The 23512-nt window shown below is 36.7% G+C and overlaps 1 protein-coding gene across 12 annotated transcripts in view; it reads left to right on the top strand.

Moving 5' to 3' along the window:
- The window catches only part of Eya1 (EYA transcriptional coactivator and phosphatase 1), a 331367-nt gene that overhangs the window by 158323 nt on the left and 149532 nt on the right, over window positions 1–23512 (top strand). For 6 of the 12 annotated variants that reach the window (XM_045143931.1, XM_045143930.1, XM_004653291.3 and 3 more), the window contains exons 1-3: window positions 7894–8022; window positions 14774–14823; window positions 16367–16494. In XM_045143931.1, the coding sequence (XP_044999866.1) occupies window positions 7936–8022; window positions 14774–14823; window positions 16367–16494 (265 nt within the window). In that variant the 5' untranslated portion in view covers window positions 7894–7935. Of the gene's footprint in view, window positions 1–7814; window positions 7834–7893; window positions 8023–8725; window positions 8762–9544; window positions 9593–14552; window positions 14824–16366; window positions 16495–23512 lie in introns of those variants that run through there. The other 6 variants (XM_045143933.1, XM_045143932.1, XM_004653289.3 and 3 more) reach the window with 6 other exon arrangements.

Below are 23512 nucleotides of genomic sequence, written 5' to 3'. Positions count from 1 at the left end.
AAAAAAAAAATGTCTCTTCAGAGTCTTTGCCCATTTTAATTGAGTTTGTTTTGTTGTTGAATGATTCAAGCTCCTTTGAACTTTGGATACTGACACCTACCTTATCTGATATGTCATTTGTGAATATATTTTCCCAAACTGCAAGCTGCCTTTTCCTTTTGTTGATTATTTCTTTTGTTTTGCAAAAAGTGTTTAGTTTAACATGGTCCCACTTTATTCTGCTTTTGTGGTCTGGGCTTTTGGAGTTCAGTCAGAGAAAAATTATCACCACAGTCAATAATTTCTTCAAGGAACTTTCCCTTTGTGTTTTATTTATTTATTTTAGGAATTTCATAATGTAAAACCTCACATTTAGGTCTTTAGTCCATTTCTGTTGATTTTTGTGGATTGCATAATATCAGGGTTCTGCTCTATTCTTTAGTTTGTGCACATATTTTCCCAACACCATTTACTATAAAAGCTCTTTTCCCAAATATGATCTTTTTGGTGACTTCAAAATGATTTGACTATAATTCTTGGATTAATCTGACTTTCTGTATCCTGTTCCATTGGTTTATCAGTCTGTTTTTATGGCAGAACCATGCTATTTTGATCACTATAGCTTTACAGTATAAAATGTGAAACCTCTTCCTTTTTCTTTCTCAAGATTATTTTGGTTATTCAATGCCTTTTGTGGTTTGATATGTATTTTATAATTATATTTTTATATTTCTCTGCAATGTGATATTGGAATTTTGTTATAATCACATTGAGTCTGTGGACTCTTTTGGATAATATGGATGTCTTAAAAATACTTTTTTACCAGGTATGATGGTACATTCTTTTAATCCCAGCACTTGGAGGTTGAGGTAGGAGGATCACCATATGTTCAAGGCAAGCCTGAGTCTACACAGTGGATTTGAGGTCAGCCTGATCTAGAGCAAGACCTTACCTCAAAAATAAAAATAAAGATAAAAAATTCTTTTTTCAGTTTAGAAACAGAATATATTTTCATTTATTTGTATCCTTTTTAATTTCTTTAACCAATGGCTAGTTTTCTTGTATAGACCTTTCACTTAATTAAATTTCTTGATTTTTTTTCCAAATGGATTATGATGGTTTATATTGATTGTTAACTTGACAGGACCTAAAGTCACCTAGGAAACTGGCTTATAAGGGTATATCTATTTTAGGTTAATTGACGTAGGTGAACATACCTTAACTGTGAGTTGTGCCCTTCCATGGGCTAGGGTCCTAGATGATACAAAAAGTAGAGAGCTGGCTGAGCAATAGCATTCATCACTCTGCCTCCTCCGTGTGGATGTGATGTGTCCAGCTTCTTCATGTTTCCACCACCATGTCTTCCCCATGATGGACTATAACCTCCAACTATAAGCCAAAACAAACTCTTCTTCCCTTAAACTGATTTTTTTCTGGGAAGGTCAGGTGCTATGTCTAAGCAATGAGAAAAGTAGCACATGGATCATCACTAGTATAAAGAAGTACATGTGATTTTTATGTTGATTTTGTATCCCCAACTTTACTGAAGTCATTTATTAGTTTTAGCAATTTTCTAAAACAAGTCCTCAGGGTTTTCTATGCATATAATTCTACTAACTGCACACAGGATAATTTTATTTTTGCTTTTTTGATTTGGGAACCATTCATTTCTTAATCTTATCTGAGTGTTCTTGGTAATATTCCCAGTACAAAACTATATAGAGTGGACATCCTTGCCTTGTACCAACTATTAGAGGAAATCCTTACAGATTTTCCCCATTAGGACAAACCTAGCATTTTCATAAGTTATCTTTATTATATTGAGGAAATTCCCTTCTCTCTCTATTTTGTTGAATTTTCATCATGAAATGTGCTTCCTGCATCGATAGTGATAATTGTGTGGTTTTTGTCTTTTATCCTGGTAATGCCATGAAAGATTAGACCAACCTTACATCCAATGAACAAATATACTTGGTCATGGAGTATTTGATGTGTCCAGTTCAGTTTGCTGGTTCCTTTTAATTATTCAGTTTCATGCTCTTACCTATTTGCATAAGGTTAGCTATAGCTGTATACATTATTCAATTAACTAATTTATCTTCATGAATCTTTTGGTCTTCTATCTGAACTGTCATATGTGTTACACAATTGCTACACGCTGAGAATTTGCCTTTTCACCAGCACCAGGGATTATATCCATCTATCTCCCGCTTAATTGATCTATGTCACTTAGGGAGAAAAGTCATGCCCAAACCAGTTCTAGAACTCTCTTAGATTCCTAGGACATTTGTTTTAGTACAATCAGTACCCTTGAGTGTATATCCATATTAGTAATTCTACATTAGAGGAGAAAATTGCTTGAAGTAGTCATAAACATAATATCTAAGAATATGCAAAGATGGGAGAGGAAGCCGGAGTAGTCATATGCTATTTCAGAAATATGTTAATATGGAATATCTCATTGAGGTTTTCCTTCCTTTTTCAAGACTAGGTCATTCAGAGGTTGGCAATAATCATGATGTGGAGGAATTTTAAGAAACGAGTTATTGCTCCTCCTCTTTAATAGTCTTCATTGATTAATCATGAATGAATTTATTTCTGGGGAGTGTTGTCACCCATATTTGTTTTCATTTTTAGACGTATCAGATATAATCCCTCATAAATAAGATGTGGAGACATTAGGGATGGGCTTGTCAATTTTCAGTGTATAAAAATCTGCATATCCAAACGAAAGGTATTCATTCTTTTAGAAAAGGCCTTGAGTCCTGGGGAGTTCTGATTATTGTCCTGAATTACTTCTTTCTTGTTCTGCTTTGGTCTTGTCCTGTCCCTCCTTCACCTCCTCCTTGTCCCTCTCTCTCCACCCAGGCTTGCAGGGCACATTGTCCTCTCAGGCAGGGCAGGAAGGAAAGTGAACGGCCATCCCAGGGGGACCAGCTAATGGGGGCTGTGTGGATCTTTCAGCAAGGCTCGTCAATGAGAATCAGACAGCAGAGGCTCCTCTGGCAGCACTCTGACCTCTTGGTAAACTATTTGTTTTTCCTTGTATTGATTAAAAAAACAAGCCACCAGCAATAACTCCTCATCAACCAGGGCATTGTGTGGAAGAATCATCCACATTCAAATATCTGAACTCCAAAGAGGCCAGATCTTGGCTTTAACTCTACTGTTCAGGTAAACCAGGTCATTGATGCATGGGCTCTCCCAGACTTAGGTTTTTCAAGAACCTGGAGCACAAATTTAAACAAAAGAATGCCCCCTAAAATAAGCCTTCTTGTTCATATGGGTCTCTGAAGGCTGAGAAATGTTTCATCGTATTTACACGTTGGTCCTGGAAAGGTATTCTCGTCATTTGAGCAAATGCCAGCAATTTTTTTTTTTTTAAGAATATAATGTTGAGTCTGCCTTTTTTTCCTTGTGTCACTTCATGCTAAAATAAAATTTGAGGCCCCAAGGCAACTCGATGACCTGCAAGCATGAATCAAGCTAAACTTTACAGTAGAAAGAAACTTCCAGGTTGTATACCTATTGACGCTGCTTAATAAAACATCTAGAATAATGGTGCTTCTGGCTGTGTTTCCAATAGCAATGTGATTGCAGTGTACTGGATTGAGTTACCAGGTCTTTGAATGGTGACCTTCTGTCTAAAAAGCTTCAGAGGTTACCCTTTATTTTCCTCCGATTTGGGAGACTAGAGGAGGAAAAAGTTAATGCTGCTTGAAGGAAAGAAAAAAAATTCTATAGGTTATTACATTTTCTCCCATATCTGGCAATTTCTTTATAAAAATCATGGACTTTCTTGATTCTGAAGACTTAAACTCGACCTTCAAATGCAACAGGAAGTTTGCAGTGCAGTTTGAATAAATTATTTCCGCAGTGAACAAATCAAGTGTTTATATTGTAGTAGCAATTAAGATCAAAGCATATCACGCTGGATAACTGAAATTAATGAAGGCAAATGGGAAGAAACTAATGTATCTGTGAAGCAACTAACCCATGTAATTGCAGGCTATAAACTCACAATCTTAGGTTTTTCTTGTAGTGTTAAGAGATTTGGAGTATATTTAGCCCCTACTTTATAAAGATAGTTCACCATTTTTGATAAATGACAGTAAAACTCCTATGTATCCTGCTTTGCTAATTTCAAGTTGAAAGAATCCTCACAATTTTTTTAATGACCGTTTTGTGGATTTTTGTTTGAATAGATCAACTAACTTATAGAATGTGTCAATAACTGGATACTGAATGGTGATTTTGTGCAAAATATATCAAAATATAGACATACCTTTTTATATACACACAATTTGATATGTATCAATGTATATTACTTCAGTATGTCACATGCCTTCCTGCACTTACTAACCTTATTGTATTTTACCTTGTTCCACAATGATGTTACAACCAGGAGCCATTCATGTCCCAGTGCTCCATCTGCTGTTGAGAGGTAACTTTGATCTACTAGAAAAAAATGAGGCAGATTTTCAGAATAGTGGGGGTATTCATATTTTAATAAAAACAGGATCCCTACGAACCTGAAATGCCTAGTGCAGGGCCTAGCGACATAAGGGATACAAATGTGAATTCCCCTTCTCCTTTTATGAGCTGTTCATTGTTTCTAAAGAATTTAAAAACTGGGAACTCAGCTGTCATGAAACCTGGAAAACACAAAGAAAATTTCCAGATCTTCTTACATATTATGGGAGGTGCTGACAAGATTGGGTTTGCCCATGGTTTACACAGGGGGAAAATGCTGAAGGAGGAGATACCCTTGTTTCTTAGGTTGTTTCGTGCAATAGAATCCATTTTTCAGTGGGAGAAGGCAAAAGAGCTTATTGCTGAGATTAAACATATGTTTCCATGACCAATTATTTACATATTTTTGACAGAAGGAAGAAAAACTAACTCTGTTTGCCATTTGTAAAATCAGTTGATTTTTAAAGGGAAAATCTGTTGTGTCATATCAGTCTTCAATCAAGTACCTGTGCCACCATGTGCCCTTTTCTGAAATCTGCCACTGCCCTTACCAGTGTGATTACTTTCAAGAAGTGCTGCCCAAATTTTCTATTAAGAAATATAATTTAAAAAAAAACATCCTGTAGGCAGTCATTACTACATAGGATGAGAGGTTTTCCACCCTGCATAAATAAACAATTATGATTCATATGTTAAACCAATATGCTTATTACAAGGTCAGGAAAGAGGTTCAATATGTTTCCATATTGTGTTAGTATAAAGACTGTGATATTTATGAAAAATAATTTTCCATAACACAGTTAATAGTAATTGCCTCATTAAATTCACAGTTAAAAGCTAGTCATGTTGGGGTTTGAATAGAAAGCATTTAGTAAAAATGCTGGTAGACATTTCGTTTGGTGGATTTAATATCATTCTTAAAATAAATAGAGGATGTTTTACTTGGTTGTGTTTCAACCAAAGGGTATTGGGAGGAGGACCCTCACTGTAGGTCTTCTGCCAGTGGGGAAAGTTCAGGTCATGGAAGAGGCCACTTCCATGCCAGCAAGCATAGTCATCTTAGCCATTCGTATACCATTTCCAGGGTCTGCAAAGAAGTGTCAGTGAGTGTCATGGTGTGGAACACAATGAAAAGAAACACCAGGAAGCAAAAGGATATATAATATATTTTTAAAATTTGTGTGTGTGTGTGTGTGTGTGTATGTGAGAGAGACAGATAGATAGAATGGGCACACCAGGGCCTCTAGCCATGACCAGTGAACTCCAGACACATGCATCACCATGTACATCTGGCTTACAGGGGTTCTGGGGAATCGAACCTGGGTCCTTTGGCTTTATGGGCAAGCACCTTAATAGCTAAGCCATCTCTCCAGACCTGTACAGTATTTTGAAATATTCTGTTTACCAGTCTACCTCCAAGCATCTAAATTTCAAAAAATTACATATTTCTAGATAAGGTTGATGCTAATCATATGAGAGGGGTAAGAACTAGAATTTGGCTTTTCAAGAAGTGTTTTTTTAAATATATATTTTGTAAGACATAATCATCTCATAAGAATTGTAGGTGCAGAGAAATGAGTACATTTCTAGTCCAGGACATAGCATGGATGCTTAGTCCTGGTAACATTTCAGAATAAGCATGATTTAAAACACACACACATATTTGTACTGAAAATTTCACAACCACTCAAGAACTTTATTGTTATTCCTGGAATAGCAAAAGGAAAGAGACACTTACTCTGTTTTATCTTTTGTTTTCTCTGTATTTATTTATTATGTTTAACTTGTTTAATCAACCATTTACACAGGTAGATTGGAAAAAGTTCCAAGTTTCCTTTTTGACTGCTCTAATAAGTTCCTTCCTAGTTATCTGCCCTTGTCTTTATGTTTGTTTGTTTTAATTATGGACACTTTTAAAAATTAATTTGTTTAATTAAGGACACTTTTAATTTTATGATCACACCTTTAATCAAAATTCTCCCCTAATTGAAAAGGTCTAGAAACATTGATAAAATTAGTAACTTCTCCTACAGAACTGGGCACATATCCAGGTTATAGTTGGCTCTGTCAGACCAAACCTGTTTGGCGATTAAGAGCCTATGAAAGATCTTTGTATCTCACTTAGGGCATTCAAACATTCCATTATGGCTGAATAGTTCTTTTCCTTTTCTAGATAAAACTATACATATACTTTTGTTTCATAGGGGGAAAAGCATATTTAAAAATTTAAAATACTTATGTGTTGAGATTTCTGTGGCAAATGTTGGTAATGTTTTTACTATTATCTATCTTTATTAATGGCAAATTTTAATGAAATATTCCTAAACTTTCTTGTAATCTGTATAACTGAATTTAAGGAACACGTTGGTCCTTAGTGGTACATGGTTATGTTATTTAGTTAAAGTTGGGTAAACTTTTATAACATCTTAAATTTTTGTTATTTGTCATAGAATAACTTACTTTTGGTTCAAGTTGTATGGGATAGTGCTTACTATACACTTGGATTTTAGAATTAGCAACCAGACAAAATTTATGAGTAAACTTGTGATAATTTTTGTCCACCCAGTTTTGCTTTAGGAAAAGGAAACTATTTAAAACTTAGATATGCACATGGATATTACTTTTAGCCAGTAACTAAGCTCTATGGCATAATTATATGCCATATGACTTATAGTATATCAATTAGTGGTTACACTAAATTCATCATGCTTTTCCTACGTTTCTTCATAATTACATGCATGGGTTTTTAATGATATTTTGCTTCATTGTTTCAATAAAAATAATTAAATTTCAATATAAAAGTACATGTAATATGATCAATTTGTCTACATAGGCAAGTAACTTTATGCAAAGTTGGTATTTTTTTGCTGTTCTGACTTTATGTAATTTGTATATTTTAGATTCTAAAATATAATCTTTTATGGATCAGACAAATAACTTTTTTAGCCTAGTATGCGTACAATATTTTTTAAAGTATGGAAACATGAGTAAAATAGTAGAATGTAAAGTTCAAACAGGGGTTTAATTCTTCAAACTATATTTCAAATTTTGTTTTATAGAGCTCAGTGATAAATCTGATTGCAATAGAAGTTACTATCTGGGTGTTTGATGTTATAAATAGAATTAATGTGACATTACATTCTGTATTATGTTTTCTGCATATATACTTTAGTATGTGGAATAAGTGATCTTCTAGTCTGAGGGAGTGCTGTAGGTGGTAACACAATTCTATTTCTGCTGCCCATATGAACAGACCCAATAGCAATCAACTGTGTTTTTTCTTTCTTTTTTTTTTTTTTTTTTTTTGTGATCTGGCTTTCCAAATATGGTAGATGCCTAGCCCATAATTCCTTGCTGGTAGTATACAAGATGAATTCCTAGGTGAGTTAGTAGTTTAAGCTGTCTCTTAGGTCTGACAAAGTGCTTTTTTGCAAGGAATTTAGACTGGCATCCTTTGAGGGGAGGGGAAGAGTGAAAGCCTGCATGGAATTCTGGTCATTAGAAGCATTTTGTTTGCTTTGGTTTGCATCATCACAATGGTGCTTTCATTTGCAAATTAGCAAAGCCAAGGTAAGACTGCCTCTATCTGCTGTATTCATTGATACTCTAGGAGTGTATTATAGGTCATTTAAGCAGTTACTGTGATTTCAAAATGTTTTCATGCCAAGTTGAACGCCGAAAAGAAGGGGAACTTTATTTTTTGAATTAAAAAATCAAATAAATAGAATAGTGTGATTGATGATGACAAAGAGATTCTAAAGAAATGCAATGGGTATGGAGATTTTAGTTTACAGTAAAAAAAATTGTTTCTAGTAACTGACTAGTGTCAAAACAAATATTTGCATTTAAACTACGATATAGTACTAACAAATTTAAATATCTTTATCAGTCCACATATAGGATCACGTCTTTAAGTATTTGAAATCAATGTAATAGCTGTAAGTCATTGTATTTTTAAGTGAAATGATTTATCTGCATTAAACAGGGTATCTTAAGTGAAGTTCACCTTTCTAGGTGAGTCATATAGTTTATCACGCACAAATTCTGAGTTAGTTTTTGAAGACTAGGTTGAGAAGAAAGTTCCAGATTAAGTGAATCTTTTCTCAAGAATCGTTTTAAAATGTCAATGCTGAAATATTATCTGGGTCCGTACCCAAAGACTTGAAGGCTGGCCCTGCTAAGCCATCCTTGCAGACTCATCAGTAGACTCTCATTGTTAAGCTGATAATAGCTACCACGTTTGCTTTTTCTGTCCCTACCTCATGGCAACAGCCCTTCTACTTTTTATCTTCTCCAGACCTGTTAGTAGGTGGGTACATTAGGAAGAAAAGTCTACAAGAGTATCAGTTCTCCGAAGTTTCAGGGCCTGAAAAAAAAAAGTATTGGAAAAGCGTAAAAGATAAGATATAACTAGTCCCCAAAGATCTTAATTGGGAGCTACCGGAGCAGGCGGCCGAGTGCTGACAGTGTCTTAGGCAAGTTCTTCTCGCACAGCTGTTTATTCAGATAGCGTAGGGCGCGTCATTTACATAATAAATTTTTTTGAAGCAGCAAGGTTGAGTCAGAGCTGTGCCCGTCTCAATTGTTGCATTTAAACCAATAAGGTTAGGACAAGAGAATTGCTGTGGTTTGCGTCGCAGAAACAAAACAAAACAAAACAAAAAGCCCCGAGGCGTCCCGGGCAGACCTACAAGGCTGCGCAAACAAGTCGTGGGATGCGATTGTGCAGTTCCTTTGTCTCGGGCAGTGGGACGCTCGGGACCCAGGCGGCTGGTCCGGGAGAGCGCGCGGGGCGCACGGCGGGTCCCCAGCGGAGCGGGGCGAGCTGATGGCTCGGAGCTTGGCGCGAGGTGGAAAGTGTCCAGCGCCACTTCCGACTGTGCGGCTTCCTGCGGCGGCGGTGGCGGAGCGCGGCGCCCGGGTCCTTCCTGGGGCAGGCGATCGCGCGCAGTCGCCCGGCAGCCCGAGCCCGCTGCCTCGCTCGGGCGCGCCACCCCGGAGCCGGGCGGTCCCCGGGCCCCGCGCGCCGCCGCGCTGCTGAGCCCGCGCCTCCCCGCCGCGCCCCGCCGGCGATGGACGCTCGCTGACCGGACCTCGCCCGGGAGCGCACGGGCCGGGCGCAGGCGGCCCCGGGAGCGCTGTAAGTACCCGCGGACTGCGGCTCCCAAGGGTGACTGGCAACCGCGGGCCTGGGGGTGCAGCCCCAGATAACAGCAGAGCGTTCATTCTGGTTTTGATTTGTTCTAAAAGGGAGAGAAACCAAAACAAAAACACGTTTCGGCACGGGGAAAATGATGACACCGGACCTAGTGCTTTATTTGCCACGGGTTCCGTCGTAAAAGTATAATTCTTACTCCCCTAATGATCTGAGCCATTAGGATCGTTAAGAGATCATTGCATATTAATTGTTAACAACTACCTTGGTTATGATCTGTATAACTATTCTTGCGGGGGGGATGATTTCGTGTCTCTTTCCTGAATTGCTGTACACACCCCAGTGTATTACTGTGTGATATCGAATAGAGCCTCGTGTCTACTTAGAAGTGTAGGTGTATGCATTTGGAGCGGCATGTGTGACACCTTTTTCCTGCCACTGTTGGTTGACCTGAAAAAATGAGGAAAGGTTTCCAGTTGAGATGATAACAGGCTAACAGTCAACTGCTAACCTCTTTGAGGAAAGAAATCCTTTTTGCTTCAATAAGCAAATTTCTCCAGCATTCTATTTAACAGGCTCATCTTCAAAATGTGCGATTGTCAACGTTTGCCCAGTTACTGTGTTTGTCAATTGCTGACACTTTATGTGACTTCAATGGACCTTGAAGTCAAACTCCAGATTCTTAAACTTTTGAGTTGTTTTAAGTGTTTGCCATTCAAAATCAGTATCTGAATTACTAATGACTCATGGGCTTACATTTCTTGGGAGGAGTTTTGAACACATTTAAACAGCTCATTTGCAAGAATTCAATAAATCCAGAACTGTCAATGAAAGTAGACAAACTTTTTTTTTTTTTAAGTTTCACTTCTCAAGATGGCCAAGGGGTACAAAATAATTGGTCATTGAGCACATGGTATAGAAGGTATGTTAGGTGTTGTTTTCCTAATGTGTCTTGCAAAGTCTTATTTTATTCCTGTGTGAGATTTTACCCTCACTGTCTAGGGCGTGAGCGCATGTACACACGAATATTCATGCTTTTGTATGATCAAAGGTTTGATATTTGACTTTCTCACCGCTTGAGTTCTCCTAAGGCCCGAAGTGTTTAGTACGTGAGCGAGCAGCCGTGGGGTTTCAGTCTTAGAAAACTCTTTGCGGTGACAGACACAGGAGTCTAATTGAGCCACTGTTCAGTTTTAGAGTGCCAAATGGAAGTCAACTGCTATGTGAGTTTCACAGACATGATAAATGATTTTCTCAAAAGAAAATTTCCATCTGAGTATGAAGATTTATTTCATAGAAAATCGCTGGAATAAAGAGCAGTGGGAATTCCTTTCATCAGCTTTCAAATGCATTTCACTCAACATTGTAAATAAATACAAATTTTGAAAACCTTCATTTCCTCTAAAGTTGTAGGTAGAAATGAAGTGGTTCAAATACTTCTTTTTTTGTTCATAAGGACTCTACTTTATCATTTTCTTTTAAGAAGATAATACAAAAAGCGGTGTAGGATATTATACACTGAGATAACCACCATAGTATTTATGCATTTACTTTATGGAATCTTGATAAAGAGAGAAGTGCAGTGTCAGTGTTTGCAAAAACATCTATGTCCCCTAGAAGCCTTATTCCATTTTAGGGTTAGATTTCTATTCTAAAAATTTAGGTGTTTATTATTACAACGCTGAGAGTTGGAAGTATGGATTGAGGGGAGCATTTTGGTAAGGATATATTCTGCTTGAAAAGCAGATTTATAGCGAAGTTTTTTTTTTCTATAAAATATTTTCTGAATAGAAAATTGTCATTGTCTTTCAAATATGGAAATGCTCAGGTTGATCTGTGGACAAAGCTAGCTTGCCTGCCAGCTCTATTTAGATAACTTCAGTACTTTCACTTTGAAAATTTCTTTTCAGTTTGAAAAGAAAAAAAAATTTAAATTATAGTCATTTTATAAAAATTGCTTCTAGCAAGCAAAAAAAAAAAAAAAAAGCCTATGGAAAACCCATAATTTAGACAAGTACCTACATTTTATTTGCTCTGTGCTGCTGAGATTTCGAATCCTTTTCCATTTACAGTTTACTTTTCACAGAACATTATTAACTTTTTGGCTTCATACATGATCTTCTGTCAGATGCTTTTGATTTGTAATTTAGCAAAGTATAATAAACAGTGCAAAAGTCATGAGTTTTCCTCTGTGTCCTGAGCTCTGTGGTAGGGAAAATGTGATAAAATGTGTACCTAAAGTCTTGTTTGATGATCTCTCAAAGCAAGTTTGCCTTCTGGAAATAATTTCTGGGGTTGAAGAGCATGGTATTAACAGATTTAATGTGGCTATTCAATGGATTGGCGAAGTACTATGTGAGGTTTAACAAAATGAGAGAGACAAATTGAACATCAACAAAAGTTACATCTGTGAAGAATTATAAATTTAATTAGAAAAAAAGGCAAACTTAAAAGACCTCATTAACTAATCAGAAGTCAAAGTTACTAGTTTAGGATTCTTGAATTTAAATTTTAAAATTTAAGGAGCTCTGCTGTCTCTTTTTCCTTGTATTTTCAGGCTCTTGTCAGTATGCTTCTATATGTCTTCCACACGAAGAGTCTTTAAAAGCATTAAAGTGAAACGACTTAATTTTAATGGAACATAACCATTCACAATGCAGTGCATAACATTTTTGTACTCTTAGAAGTATTTGAATTAAATATACCAAATTAGGATCAAATAAGAAATATATTATTTATGGATAAAGCAAAAATAAAATGAACTTAATGCCTAAAAGCACTTTTCTGGAAAGCATGAATTTTTTGCTTTTGAACAAAAATATCTTTAATTATTTTTGAAACACACTGTGATTTTCAACCTCTAGAATACAAACAGTTTCCAGAATCATTATGAAATATGAAAGAAGTCAGCAGTCATCAGAAATAGGTGTTCTTTTCAGATAAGTCATTATGTGTTTCCTTACTGCACTGTAATCTTGTACTGCACATAAAAAACTAAAAGCATGTGAAGTGTAGCATTTTGTAAACTGTAACTAATTTCACTCACATCTGTGTCTAATTGTTGTCTGCATTCGCATTCTTGAGAGTAGATTTATTTTTCCTGGACCACGATGTGGATTCAGCTGACCAGCCTAAGTGAGGATTAGTTGTTTTAAAGTTATTTTGATTAAAGAGTCATTTTTAAATACAGTAACATATAACACATGGTTTAAATAATCCTTGAGACACAAAAGAATATATCTGAAGTGTACTTAATGAAAGGAAGATCATGGATTTTGACTTTCAAACACTGTAGTATAGGAAAGTACAGTAGGGGCAAGTCTGCCAGCATAGAAGAAATATGTTGTTAAGATGTATTTTTTCAATAAAGAAATGTGTTAAAGTAATTCTTGTTTTGAAGTTCATGTTTTAATTAGCAACTTAAGTTTAAATTGAGGTATAATAGGTTAAACCTCAAATACAAATATAACCAAACTTTAAAAGTCTACAATGAAACTAAAATTATCAAAGATTATGCTTTCTGGCTAATGTTAAAGTGGAAATATACTTTTACATTTAACAGAAAGTATGTGTACATATTTTCTCACATAATTAAACCAAGGGAGTTCTTAAAACTAAGTTAGTTCTCACCTATAATTTATTCCAGGTGTATAAAGTGTGTGTTTGGGGATGGGGGTGGGAGGCAGTCATCCTTGAGGAATATTGCTGCAGTTTCTAACAGGGGGACCATTTAATCTTATGTGAGAACATTAACTTTTTAAAAAAATTGCAGAGACCTGTTATCACAGAGTGCACAACTACTCAATACTCAGCATCTTTTAACACTTGTTTTTTTTTTTTTTTTTCCTTTTGGTCTTGCACATAAGAAACACATACCTAGAAATTTCACATGACATTATACTAAGATGTTTAGACCTTAATGATGCTCTACTTTTGCTAGAAAGGTAGTATTTCTTAATTTCATAAATCATAATTAAAAGCTAACAGGACTCAACAGAAGACGTTTGGTTGGGTAACTTTAATGCCATTTGAGATGCTTCAGCTCCCATCTTTGTTCTGCAGCCCTAATTGATGTCAGTTCAGGTTGAATGAAAATGCACATCAAAGATTTGGAATTCTGAACCATTTTCAATGCTCAGGCTTAGAATGCTCCTTCCTGCCTGCCCAAGCATTAGTGGGAGCTTGCAAGCCAGCAGCAGCCGGCTCACCTGAGAGTTATCACCTGCTGGCAGTTAGCACTGCCGCTGGACAAGTGCAGTGGTGATTAAAGAAAGCCTGTACATTTGTGAAGTTGTCCAGGGAAGTCCCCACGTACAAACTCATCTGGAAACAAAAGACACTGAACTAGGTCACTGAACTGCTTATTCAACTTTGCATTCTCTGTTTCAGTGTAAAAGATGGGAAATTTACACGCAGTCTCTCTCTCTCTCTCTCTCTCTCTCTCACTTGTATGTTGCCAGTGTAGCTAAGTAAGTTCTCATTGGATTTTAAGTTGGCATGGTTCAACAAGCACAGCGCTCCATGGTGGGACTTTGGGTATGAAATTCGCCTTTGCTATGGATCCAGAGCCCAGCGTTTGCCTGAACGCCGCCCAGGAGCTGGTTTCAGTGAATGTGAAATGACAAATAGTAAATGTGGTACAAAAAACCATCCAGATAAGGATAAGAAAGTGTCAGGCTTGTAAGAGGATGGGCGGGAGCTCTATTTCAGCTGCTGAGAGCAAAGGATAAAAGACCTTCCAGGGATGCTGGGGGCTTATTGTTTCAACTACTGCTGTTAAACACACTAGTTTTGTTAATAGCTATTTTTCCCCCCCAAGCACCTTTTCCAAACTGCCTAGGCAAGGCTGCTTTGCATGCTGATTGGGGGAGGGGTAATCCCGTTTGCAGCTGTCATAGGCCAGTGATGAATCACTAGCCGTCATTTGACTGCCTTCCCCCCTGACAGGGGGAGGAGGAGGAGGAGGAAGATAGACCTGCAGGAGGAAACAACAGTTGAGACCTCCACTTAAAGACACTATGCCTTTCACTGCTGCAGTATCCTCGTTTTTCTCTTTTGGTTAAAAGCAAGCATTGTGGGGCTCAGCCATGTGCTCTGTACAATGAAAAGCTGACAACTGAGGCACAGTTAACCACAGCTTCTAATTTTTTTTACCCTTGACCACAGGTGCAAACATCTCCCAGCAGTTCAGATGTGGCTGTTTCCTCCCGTTGCAGGTAAGGATCTTGCTGATATTCAACAGTTTTTGTAGCTTACCTTTCTGTGACCCAGGTCTATTTTTGCCTAGCATTTAATTATTTCTATTAATAGCAGCAGTCTCAGTTGGAAATTACTTAACAATGTGTGTGTGTGTGCTTGTAAAAAAAAATAAATATGTAGGAAAGACGTAAGAGCCTTGGTTTGAAAACGATGCTCTTTCTGGTGTTTAGAAAACTCTGAATGTGGAATGAGAATTAGGGGAGAATAATTGAATTTGAAACCATTTCTCATTTGAATTGAGAAGACTTAAGGAAGACTCACCTCAGAAGTAAAATGGTTCATGTTAAACAATTTTTAAAAACTGCTACCCACAGTCAATTTCAGTCCAGTGTCTGCATTCAAATGACCCTACCCTTTATTGACCTGGAGGGGTGAGGAGCAAATAATATTATCTTTATATATGTAACATTAAACCCACCCCTCCTGCTGTATTTACTTTTAGAAAAAAAGTGTACGTTTTAAAATAAAGTCATTTGGTCTTAAAGTTGAAAATTTGGGGTGATCAGAAAATAGAAGGGCATCTTGGTGTCCTTATAGTGCCTTGAAGTAGATAATTCTCTCATGAATGGGAGTGTTCAATTCACGAAGGTGTAGCTCTGAGCTGTCAGCATGGGTCGGGGCTGCTGTGCTGTGCTGCGGCACAAATATCCGCTGCTCCAGAGAACGTGCAGGGAGGAGTGGACTGTTGCTCTGTGGTGAAAACGCAGAATTAGAGCCGCGTTCACAATTGTCCTTTTCCCCTAAGTGACAGCTGAGGTATTCAGAGCACTAATGCTCTCAGGGACACACTGTGTGTCGGTCTTATCCTTTTTCAATTGGCCACGCTGTATATAATCCACAAAGCAAACAAGAGGGCCGACATCATAATGTTTTAATGCTGCATTTGTTTCAAGGGAAACAGAGGAACAGTTAAGTAGTATGCCAGAGTAAACACATGCATCAGGACTATCTCATTCCCTGTCACTAGACTGCACGTCTCAAGTGTTTTATTTGGTTTGGAGACCCATTAAATTACAATTGGGTGGTAAATTATAAGGGAGTACCTAGTGCTAATTTATTAGATAAAATAGATTCCATGGAAAAGTGATTTGTTTCTATTATGCTTGTTTATACATTTGCTTTTCTTTTAGGGAAAAATAATGCTCTGGGGATTTGTTTTTTAGAGTAAAAACAATGACTGCAATTCTTTCCTCTGTTAAAATAGATGTCATTGTCTAATATTAGGACTTACAAGTTAGCTATATAAGAGAGGGAGAAGATTTTTAAACTGCACGTGAATGTTTGGCTAGACAAGGAGGGAAGGTAACTTCTTTTCATAATTCAGCAATGAAAGGGAGCCCGAAGTCCAAATGCAAGGTGAACTGTTTTGAGTCTAAGAAGACAGGGACAATGGGACTTCTGTGTGAGTGTGTTTCAAAGAAGGTGTCAGGTCGTTAGCGCATTAAATAGTGCTGTTATGAATTTGGTACATCTGTCAAACGGAAGGCTTCTTGTCTTTAGGTCTATGGAAATGCAGGATCTAACCAGCCCGCATAGCCGCCTGAGTGGTAGTAGCGAATCCCCCAGTGGTCCCAAACTCGATAACTCTCATATAAATAGTAGTTCCATGACTCCCAATGGCACCGAAGGTGAGTGTCTGCCTTCTCATTGCTTCGCCCTTATTCCTTCATCACTGTGTGCCTGCCCTGTGATTGTCAGGTTGTGGTTTCAGTCATCAAAGCCATCAAACCACTACTACCCTGTCTCCCCTCTAAGTGATTTGACGTAATCAGTATTCATTAATTAGGAGGTGCACATTACTGGGTTATGGTAATGTTTCTTAGAGTGGTTTTATTTTACAAAGACATTTGTATGTATAAATATCTTACACATATATGTGTATATAACATTTTTAACCTTTGAGTGTATTTCTTCTCTTTGTTGATAATATCCCCATCACAATATTAATTTGCATTGTTTCGCTGTGGGACCAGTGAAAATTTGGAACTATTTCTTTTATTTTATTTTCCATTTTATTACTAAATATAACCAAAGTTGTTTAAATGTCAACTGGATCATTTTTAAATATCTATACAATAATTTGACTGTCTAGTGTTTATGAGCCTTTGGCCACTAAAATATAATTAAGAAATCATGAAAACTTAATGTCTACAAAACATGTAACATTATTTGGCAGATATACATTAAATTTATTTACTTTCCTAAAGACTAAATACTATACTTTAAACATAGTATTATTATTTCCATATACTTAGTACACATGAATGTTTATGTAAATTGTATGTAAATAGAAACATCTACTTTAATCCATATTTACCCCAACCTAAACATAGAAGGTTATAAATGCATATTACTACCTCCTGTACATAGCCACTTACGTGCTATGCACATTTTATAACTTAAACATATAAAATAATATTACATGTTACATCAGATTAATTTCTACTGTACCCTCTTAAAAATGAGTTTGACTGATATTTTTACTTATTTATTTAATTTTTACTAAGCATTAGCTTCTTGATGGATCCAAAATATAAGTTTTACAAGAAGGTCAATGGATTATCTTTATTAGATTCCACTTACAAACAAATCCTTAGTTATCATATCCCAATCACCATGGTAACTCTTCATCACACAATTAAAAAAATGTAGAACTTAATGTTAAATTGTTGTCTTTTTCTTATAGCAGTTGGATATGTATCAGAGAAAACCTTTTGAAGCTGCAACATTATTTTGTAAACTGTGAAATTTATAGTATAAAAAAATGTAAAATCAGCTATTTCTGATCTAAGTTGTCTTTATTTTAATACCTTCAATTTTTTTCATATAACTCTCGTATGGTTTGCTTTACAAGTAAACATACCCCTTTCTAATGTTTATGGAAAATGGTTATTAGTAAAATTGAAAATTTTGCTCATTTAGCAAAAAGATTACTCTCTAAATAAATTACCTTTTCATCTGAAATTTCTATCCATTTCAGTAGTCAAACAGAAATTTAAATTATAGAAAAGAAATGCTAGTATGTCAGTAGACTGACTAGAGCAGGTAAAATGAAGGAAGCAGTCCTATTTCCTCTCTTACTTGGAATCTGACTTCAGACAGAAACATGTCTGTATAGTCTGGGTCAGGAGATAGCCACAGGCTCCTGCTTAGGTGGGTCCATTCAATTATTAGGATGCTTGGTGGCCAGTGAGTGCCTGGAGGGACACATCTTTAGCAGTCATTTCCAGCTCTGTGAAGCTCAGGTGAGATGATCACTGCAAGTAAAAAAGAAAGGTTAAGCATGTTAAAGTATTTTGCGTAATAAAATATACCAATATATTGTGAGGGATAATTACAAAATACCAGTAAGTTTTTATATGTGAAAAAAAATGAAATAGGAGTAAGAAATTGTCATTTTCTCTACATGTTACTGGCAAGTCATCTGCACAAATAGCCACTTTGTATTAAAACCGTGAGTGTCCTGGAGGTTGCTCCCTTGGACATTTTGGCATTTTGTAAGAAGTTTTTATGTATTTTAAATCAGCCTGGCATAATAAATATTTTATATATGTGTATAATATCTTGAATCATTCAATCCAGAACATAACTAAATTATTTCTTATCCTAAAAAAATCCCCTTAACTGTGCCATGCATTGGCATGGTGGCACATTATAATGCCAGCACAAGGAGGACCAGGAATTCAAGACAAGGCTCAGTTATATAAGTGAGTTTGAAAGCAGCCTGAACTACATGGGGCCCTACCACAAAAAAAAAAAAAAAAAAAAAAATGGTTTTAGGTCTTGGAAATGAATTTTGAAAATAAAATTTTATTTTATTTATGAGAGAGAAAGAGAGAGAGAAAGAATATGGACACACCAGGTCCTCTAGCCACTGCAAAGGAACTCCAGATGAATGTGCTACCATATGGGTTCTGGGAAATTGAGCCTGGGTCCTTAGGCTTCACAGGCAAGCACCTTAACCACTAGGCAATCTCTCCAGCCCAGAAACCAAATTTGTTTTAGGCCTGACTTCAGAGGAGCTCACATCTGTTCCCTGCACCCTATTTTCATGTATTCTTCACTGGGTGTAGAACCCCTGACAAGGGTTTTGGTAGGTTCCAAAGCAAAATTAAAAGGTATCAATATAAATTATTCAAAGCATAGAAGAAATTGCTGTTATCTTACTGGATAGTCAGGGATTTTTGATTAGCCTACAGCTTAAAATTATGAACCCAAATTTTCTTCTTGATCCATATTGCAAGACTTTAGTTCCACACAATATCAGAAAGTTCTAGGCTGATACGAAGTATGTGGATCAATTTATCATGCACTTCTTATGTTCACTCATATATGTGTTCCAGGCCCCTCAGCCACTTCCAGAGGACTTGTGGTTAAAATTGGTGTTTTGATTAAAATCTGGCAATCTTCTTTGGGATATGGTCATTGTGGATTTTCTTGTGACTTCATTGAAATCTTACTTTGAATCCTGCAGTGTTTACTAATGAGTTAGAGGAATGGAGGGACAAAAAAAGAAATGTATTACTGCTTATGTCTTTAAATATCAATCAACTCCTCTAAGTCCATAGCAAATATCTCCAGCTCTCTCCTTCCTTCTGTTCACACACATGCACTCGATGTATATTCACATGACTTCCCTAAACCCAACTAAAAGGAGTCTCAACTCAATTGAAATTAGTTAGGTCAATAAAACTACCATGTTATTGGCTTTGCCTAAATTTGTAAGGGCTGTCTTTTCTCGCCCAGAGCCACATTATTACTTCCTGCCATCACTTGTCCTTATACTAAGGCTAAGAAAACAGAAAATCTCTTCTATCAAAAACCATCACTTCATCTAAAGAACAAACAAGAAGAGAATGGAATGGAGAGGCAGAGAATATTAAGTTTCTTCCTAATTCTGCTGCCAAATTATCCTAAGACTCAATGTTTGTAGGTTTTGTCCTCGTAGGCTAGAGCCTATTTTCATGGTTCATCTGAGGGATAAAGACAGAAAGACACTGAGCTACAGCCTCCAATCTGTGATTATTATTATTTTTTTAATTTTCTAACAAAATGTTCTTCAGTTATAATAGTTGCTTGAATGTTTCATGTTTGGAAACTTCAACTCTGTCCTTTAATATTCCAACATTTATTTAGTTATTATTCTAAGTAACTGCTGGTATTAACCAGTTTGTAGATCTTTTAAATATACAACACAGGTAGGTAAACATGGTATAAATCATAGCAAAATGACTACTTGACTCATACTGTAAAAGCACTACTAGAAGTGATAGGCTTCTAAGTGAATCAATGGTTAATATTAAGCAATTCAGTTAACCCACAAGACATTGGCTTTAAAAACTTTCTTTCTTCTGTTTCTCCTAGTCAGCTTGATAGCCCTTCAGAAGAGAAAGAAAATAAATTTCTTATGCAAGAGATTTTATTGTAGTAGTATTTTTAAGAAATGGACTTTTGGGTAGTGATGGATCTATCAGATGAGTGTGAAAGCATCCTGAGGGAGTGGGAGGATTGCTAATGTTGGGCTCATCTCACAAAGGCATGGTGCTGATATTTGTGTTAGGTGTAAGAAGTACTTGGGAATCTTTCCTTCAGAAGAACTTAGAGCTGTAGCAGTAAAAGGATTTTTTGTTGACACAGGTAATTAGGGCTTTGTTTGCCAAGCAGGGATTCTTTCCATCTTTGTCTTCTCTGATTGTCCATGGGAGCCTGTGATTGGTCAGCACCTATACTGCCAGCTAGAATGTTTATTTTTGGTTGGATGGGAATGGGGAAAGGACTAAAAGAGGTGTGAGTGAAACTAGGAGCTTGAATGGAGTTTCCTGTGATATTCATTCACATTCAAACTCAGGAAGAAGCTAACGCTGCTCTTAAAATAGATAGGGCTTTAAGTGATATAAAACCAGATACAATTAGAATTTGCATTACCAATAGTTTCAGGAATTTTGATGGTAAATCAAATAGTAGTTTTGAATGAGTATGTCAGATTCCCAAGAAGATATCAGATTGCAATCTTGAATTAGGTGGCTAAATAGCCTGTGTTTAAAATTTATTCAACTGTGGTTTGCATATTTTAGGATGATAGGTTAATTTAATTACCTACATTTATATTATTAGAATCTACTTTAAGCCATTTTGCCATTTCTACAGAGCTTAGAATACTAGTAAATTATTTTAATTTGTTTTTTTAATCCCTATAATTTTAATTCAGTAAAATATAGTTCTGTCCTATGAGAGTATCTTTAAGAAATCTTATTTACAGGAAGTTTCTAAGCTGAGTGAATGTTGTTAAAGTTATGGTTTGAGGCTGCCTTTATAGGCCATATTTATATATCTGTGGTCAAATATACTGATGTCAATAGGAACATGGTAATCTGATTTCATTCTTGTTTACATTCTGCATATAATTCAGTTTCTGGGAGGTTAAGGGACACCATGAGTAAAAGAGTTTTGAAATGATATTTTTAGAGATTGTCTGTAGCCACAAAATTGGCCTCTTAGTAATTACTCTAAAGCAAAAGCTATGAAAGAATGGAATAATTTGTTATAACTTAATATTTGCCATATCATAATATGGAAATAATTTCATGTGCCTGTTGCTAATAAGAATAGCTGTTTATAAATAACTTTTGTTGGCCATTATGGTTACTATTCTCCATATTTGGCTTTATTAATCATCAGAAAAGTCCTGGAGTTTGCCAACAGAATGGCTAAGAGTGTGAGCTTGAGAACCAACTCTATGATTTGGTAGCTGTATCAACTGGGACAAATGAGCTTTGTGTGACCCAGTGTTCTCATCTATAAAATGAGGAAAGCAACAGAACTTACACTGGACTTGCCATGAGCATATAATATTAAAAAAAAAAAAAACTTGAAGCAAATTTTCAGCTTACTAAGTAAAAACTTACTGCATCTATTAACTGCTAAACCATATGTAAACGATATTCACTTCTATGGTATGAGTTCTATTTTATAAAGAAAGATACAGAAAGTTAAATGCCAAGTGTAATGGTTCATGGGTATCATTGGAAAATGAACTGAACTGGTATTTGAAAAACTTCTATCTGAATCCAAAGCTGCTTTTAAACCACTGTGCTAATCTATGGAGAGAATACACGCCTGTCCTCATGGGCCAGGGCCTTTCTGAAGATCTTCATCCTAAGTGTGGCAGCTTTTGCTGCTATGCTGGTGCCTCCCTCCTACTTGGAGGAACTCATTCCTTAGTAAACAGCAGAGCTGTACAAGAGCCAAGGGCCAAGGGGCTTCATGATAAGGACTCCTCCCCAGGATCACTGTGCTCCTGTGCTTAAGTTCTCTTGTGTGTGAATATGGGAAATTTCTTCTGGTGGCCACGTGTGCCTGGCATATTGCACCAATAGCTGAACTTCGGGGGATTGTCTCTAACTCGTTTTCAAAGCTTTTGACTTAATTATAATTCCATCAGCCTTCTGCCTGCGTTAAGCCTCTTTGAGATCAAACAGAGATGGGAAGTCATCTCTGCTTTTCATTACAATAGCCATTATTATATGAACATTTGGACTTGAGCAGTATTACTGTGAAATTTAAAAAGGCACTTTTGCTACTGCTCAGAGTAAATATTTTCTATTTCAGGAAATATTTTTAAGTCAATGGTAAACAGGGTCACATTACTATAGTCTTGGAGACCCAGATTGTATCAACCAAACAGTACTATGTTGACATTTGTCAAGGGCTCCATGAGATCAGCAATTACCAAGACAGGAAGTTGGGAACATGCCTAGTATGTTCTAGGAGAAGCTAAGAGTTATGCCTGGCTGGAAGAGAGAAAATGGCAGGGAGTATGAGGTAAGGTCAGAAAATTAAAGGGATGGTATGTTTCAGCCACTTGAGTGACAGACCATGCTGGCCTATCTTCCATCTACTAGCTGGATCCTTTTCTAGTAAAAACTTACAATTCTAGGGCTTATTGCCTGCAAGTACTCTCAGGGTTTCCAGGCACCTAGGCTTCATGAAAAGTGACTTACTAGATAGAGGCAGATTTCTGTTCCTCCAGGGGCTAGTCGAGGATCAGAGCTCTCTGCTGTCTGCATCCTGGTTTTCTGGTATGGACAGAAGTGCATCTCACCAAGAAGCTCCTTGGGAAACTTTTGATTCTTTCCATGAAGTTACATGAACTTTCAGGCTTATTAATGTCTCTTAAGTCAAGGATTCCCTTGATTTCAGTAATTCCTGATTTCTTATGATGTCCAAGGATGCCTTGGACTGCACAGCATACATAAAGGTATGTGTGTGTGTCTCCTCATCTTGTTTCCTTGGAGTAAGGGACAATGATAATTCATTCTCTCCTCTTTGGATCCATGCATACAATAGAATAAAAAAAAGTGAAAGATTTCCCATTATTCCACTTTGTGTTTGGGAAGGGATAAAAGTTACCTATCCTATGATTGTAGTCCAGATATTCCTTTTTTTGGGGGGGGGTTCTAGGTAGGGTCTCACTCTAGCCCAGGTTGACCTGGAATTCACTATGGAGTATCAGGGTGGCCTCGAACTCACAGCGATCCTCCTACCTCTGCCTCTTGAGTGTTGGGATTAAAGGTGTGTGCCACCATGCCCAGCTCAGATATTGCTTTCATGAAGAGAGAATCTAAGCTATGAGAAGCTAATGAATGT

Source organism: Jaculus jaculus, chromosome 2 (genome assembly GCF_020740685.1).
Source record: "Jaculus jaculus isolate mJacJac1 chromosome 2, mJacJac1.mat.Y.cur, whole genome shotgun sequence".
Lineage (NCBI taxonomy): Eukaryota > Metazoa > Chordata > Mammalia > Rodentia > Dipodidae > Jaculus > Jaculus jaculus.
Note: the sequence above shows the minus strand (reverse complement) of the source record. Positions and strands in the feature narration are given on the sequence as shown.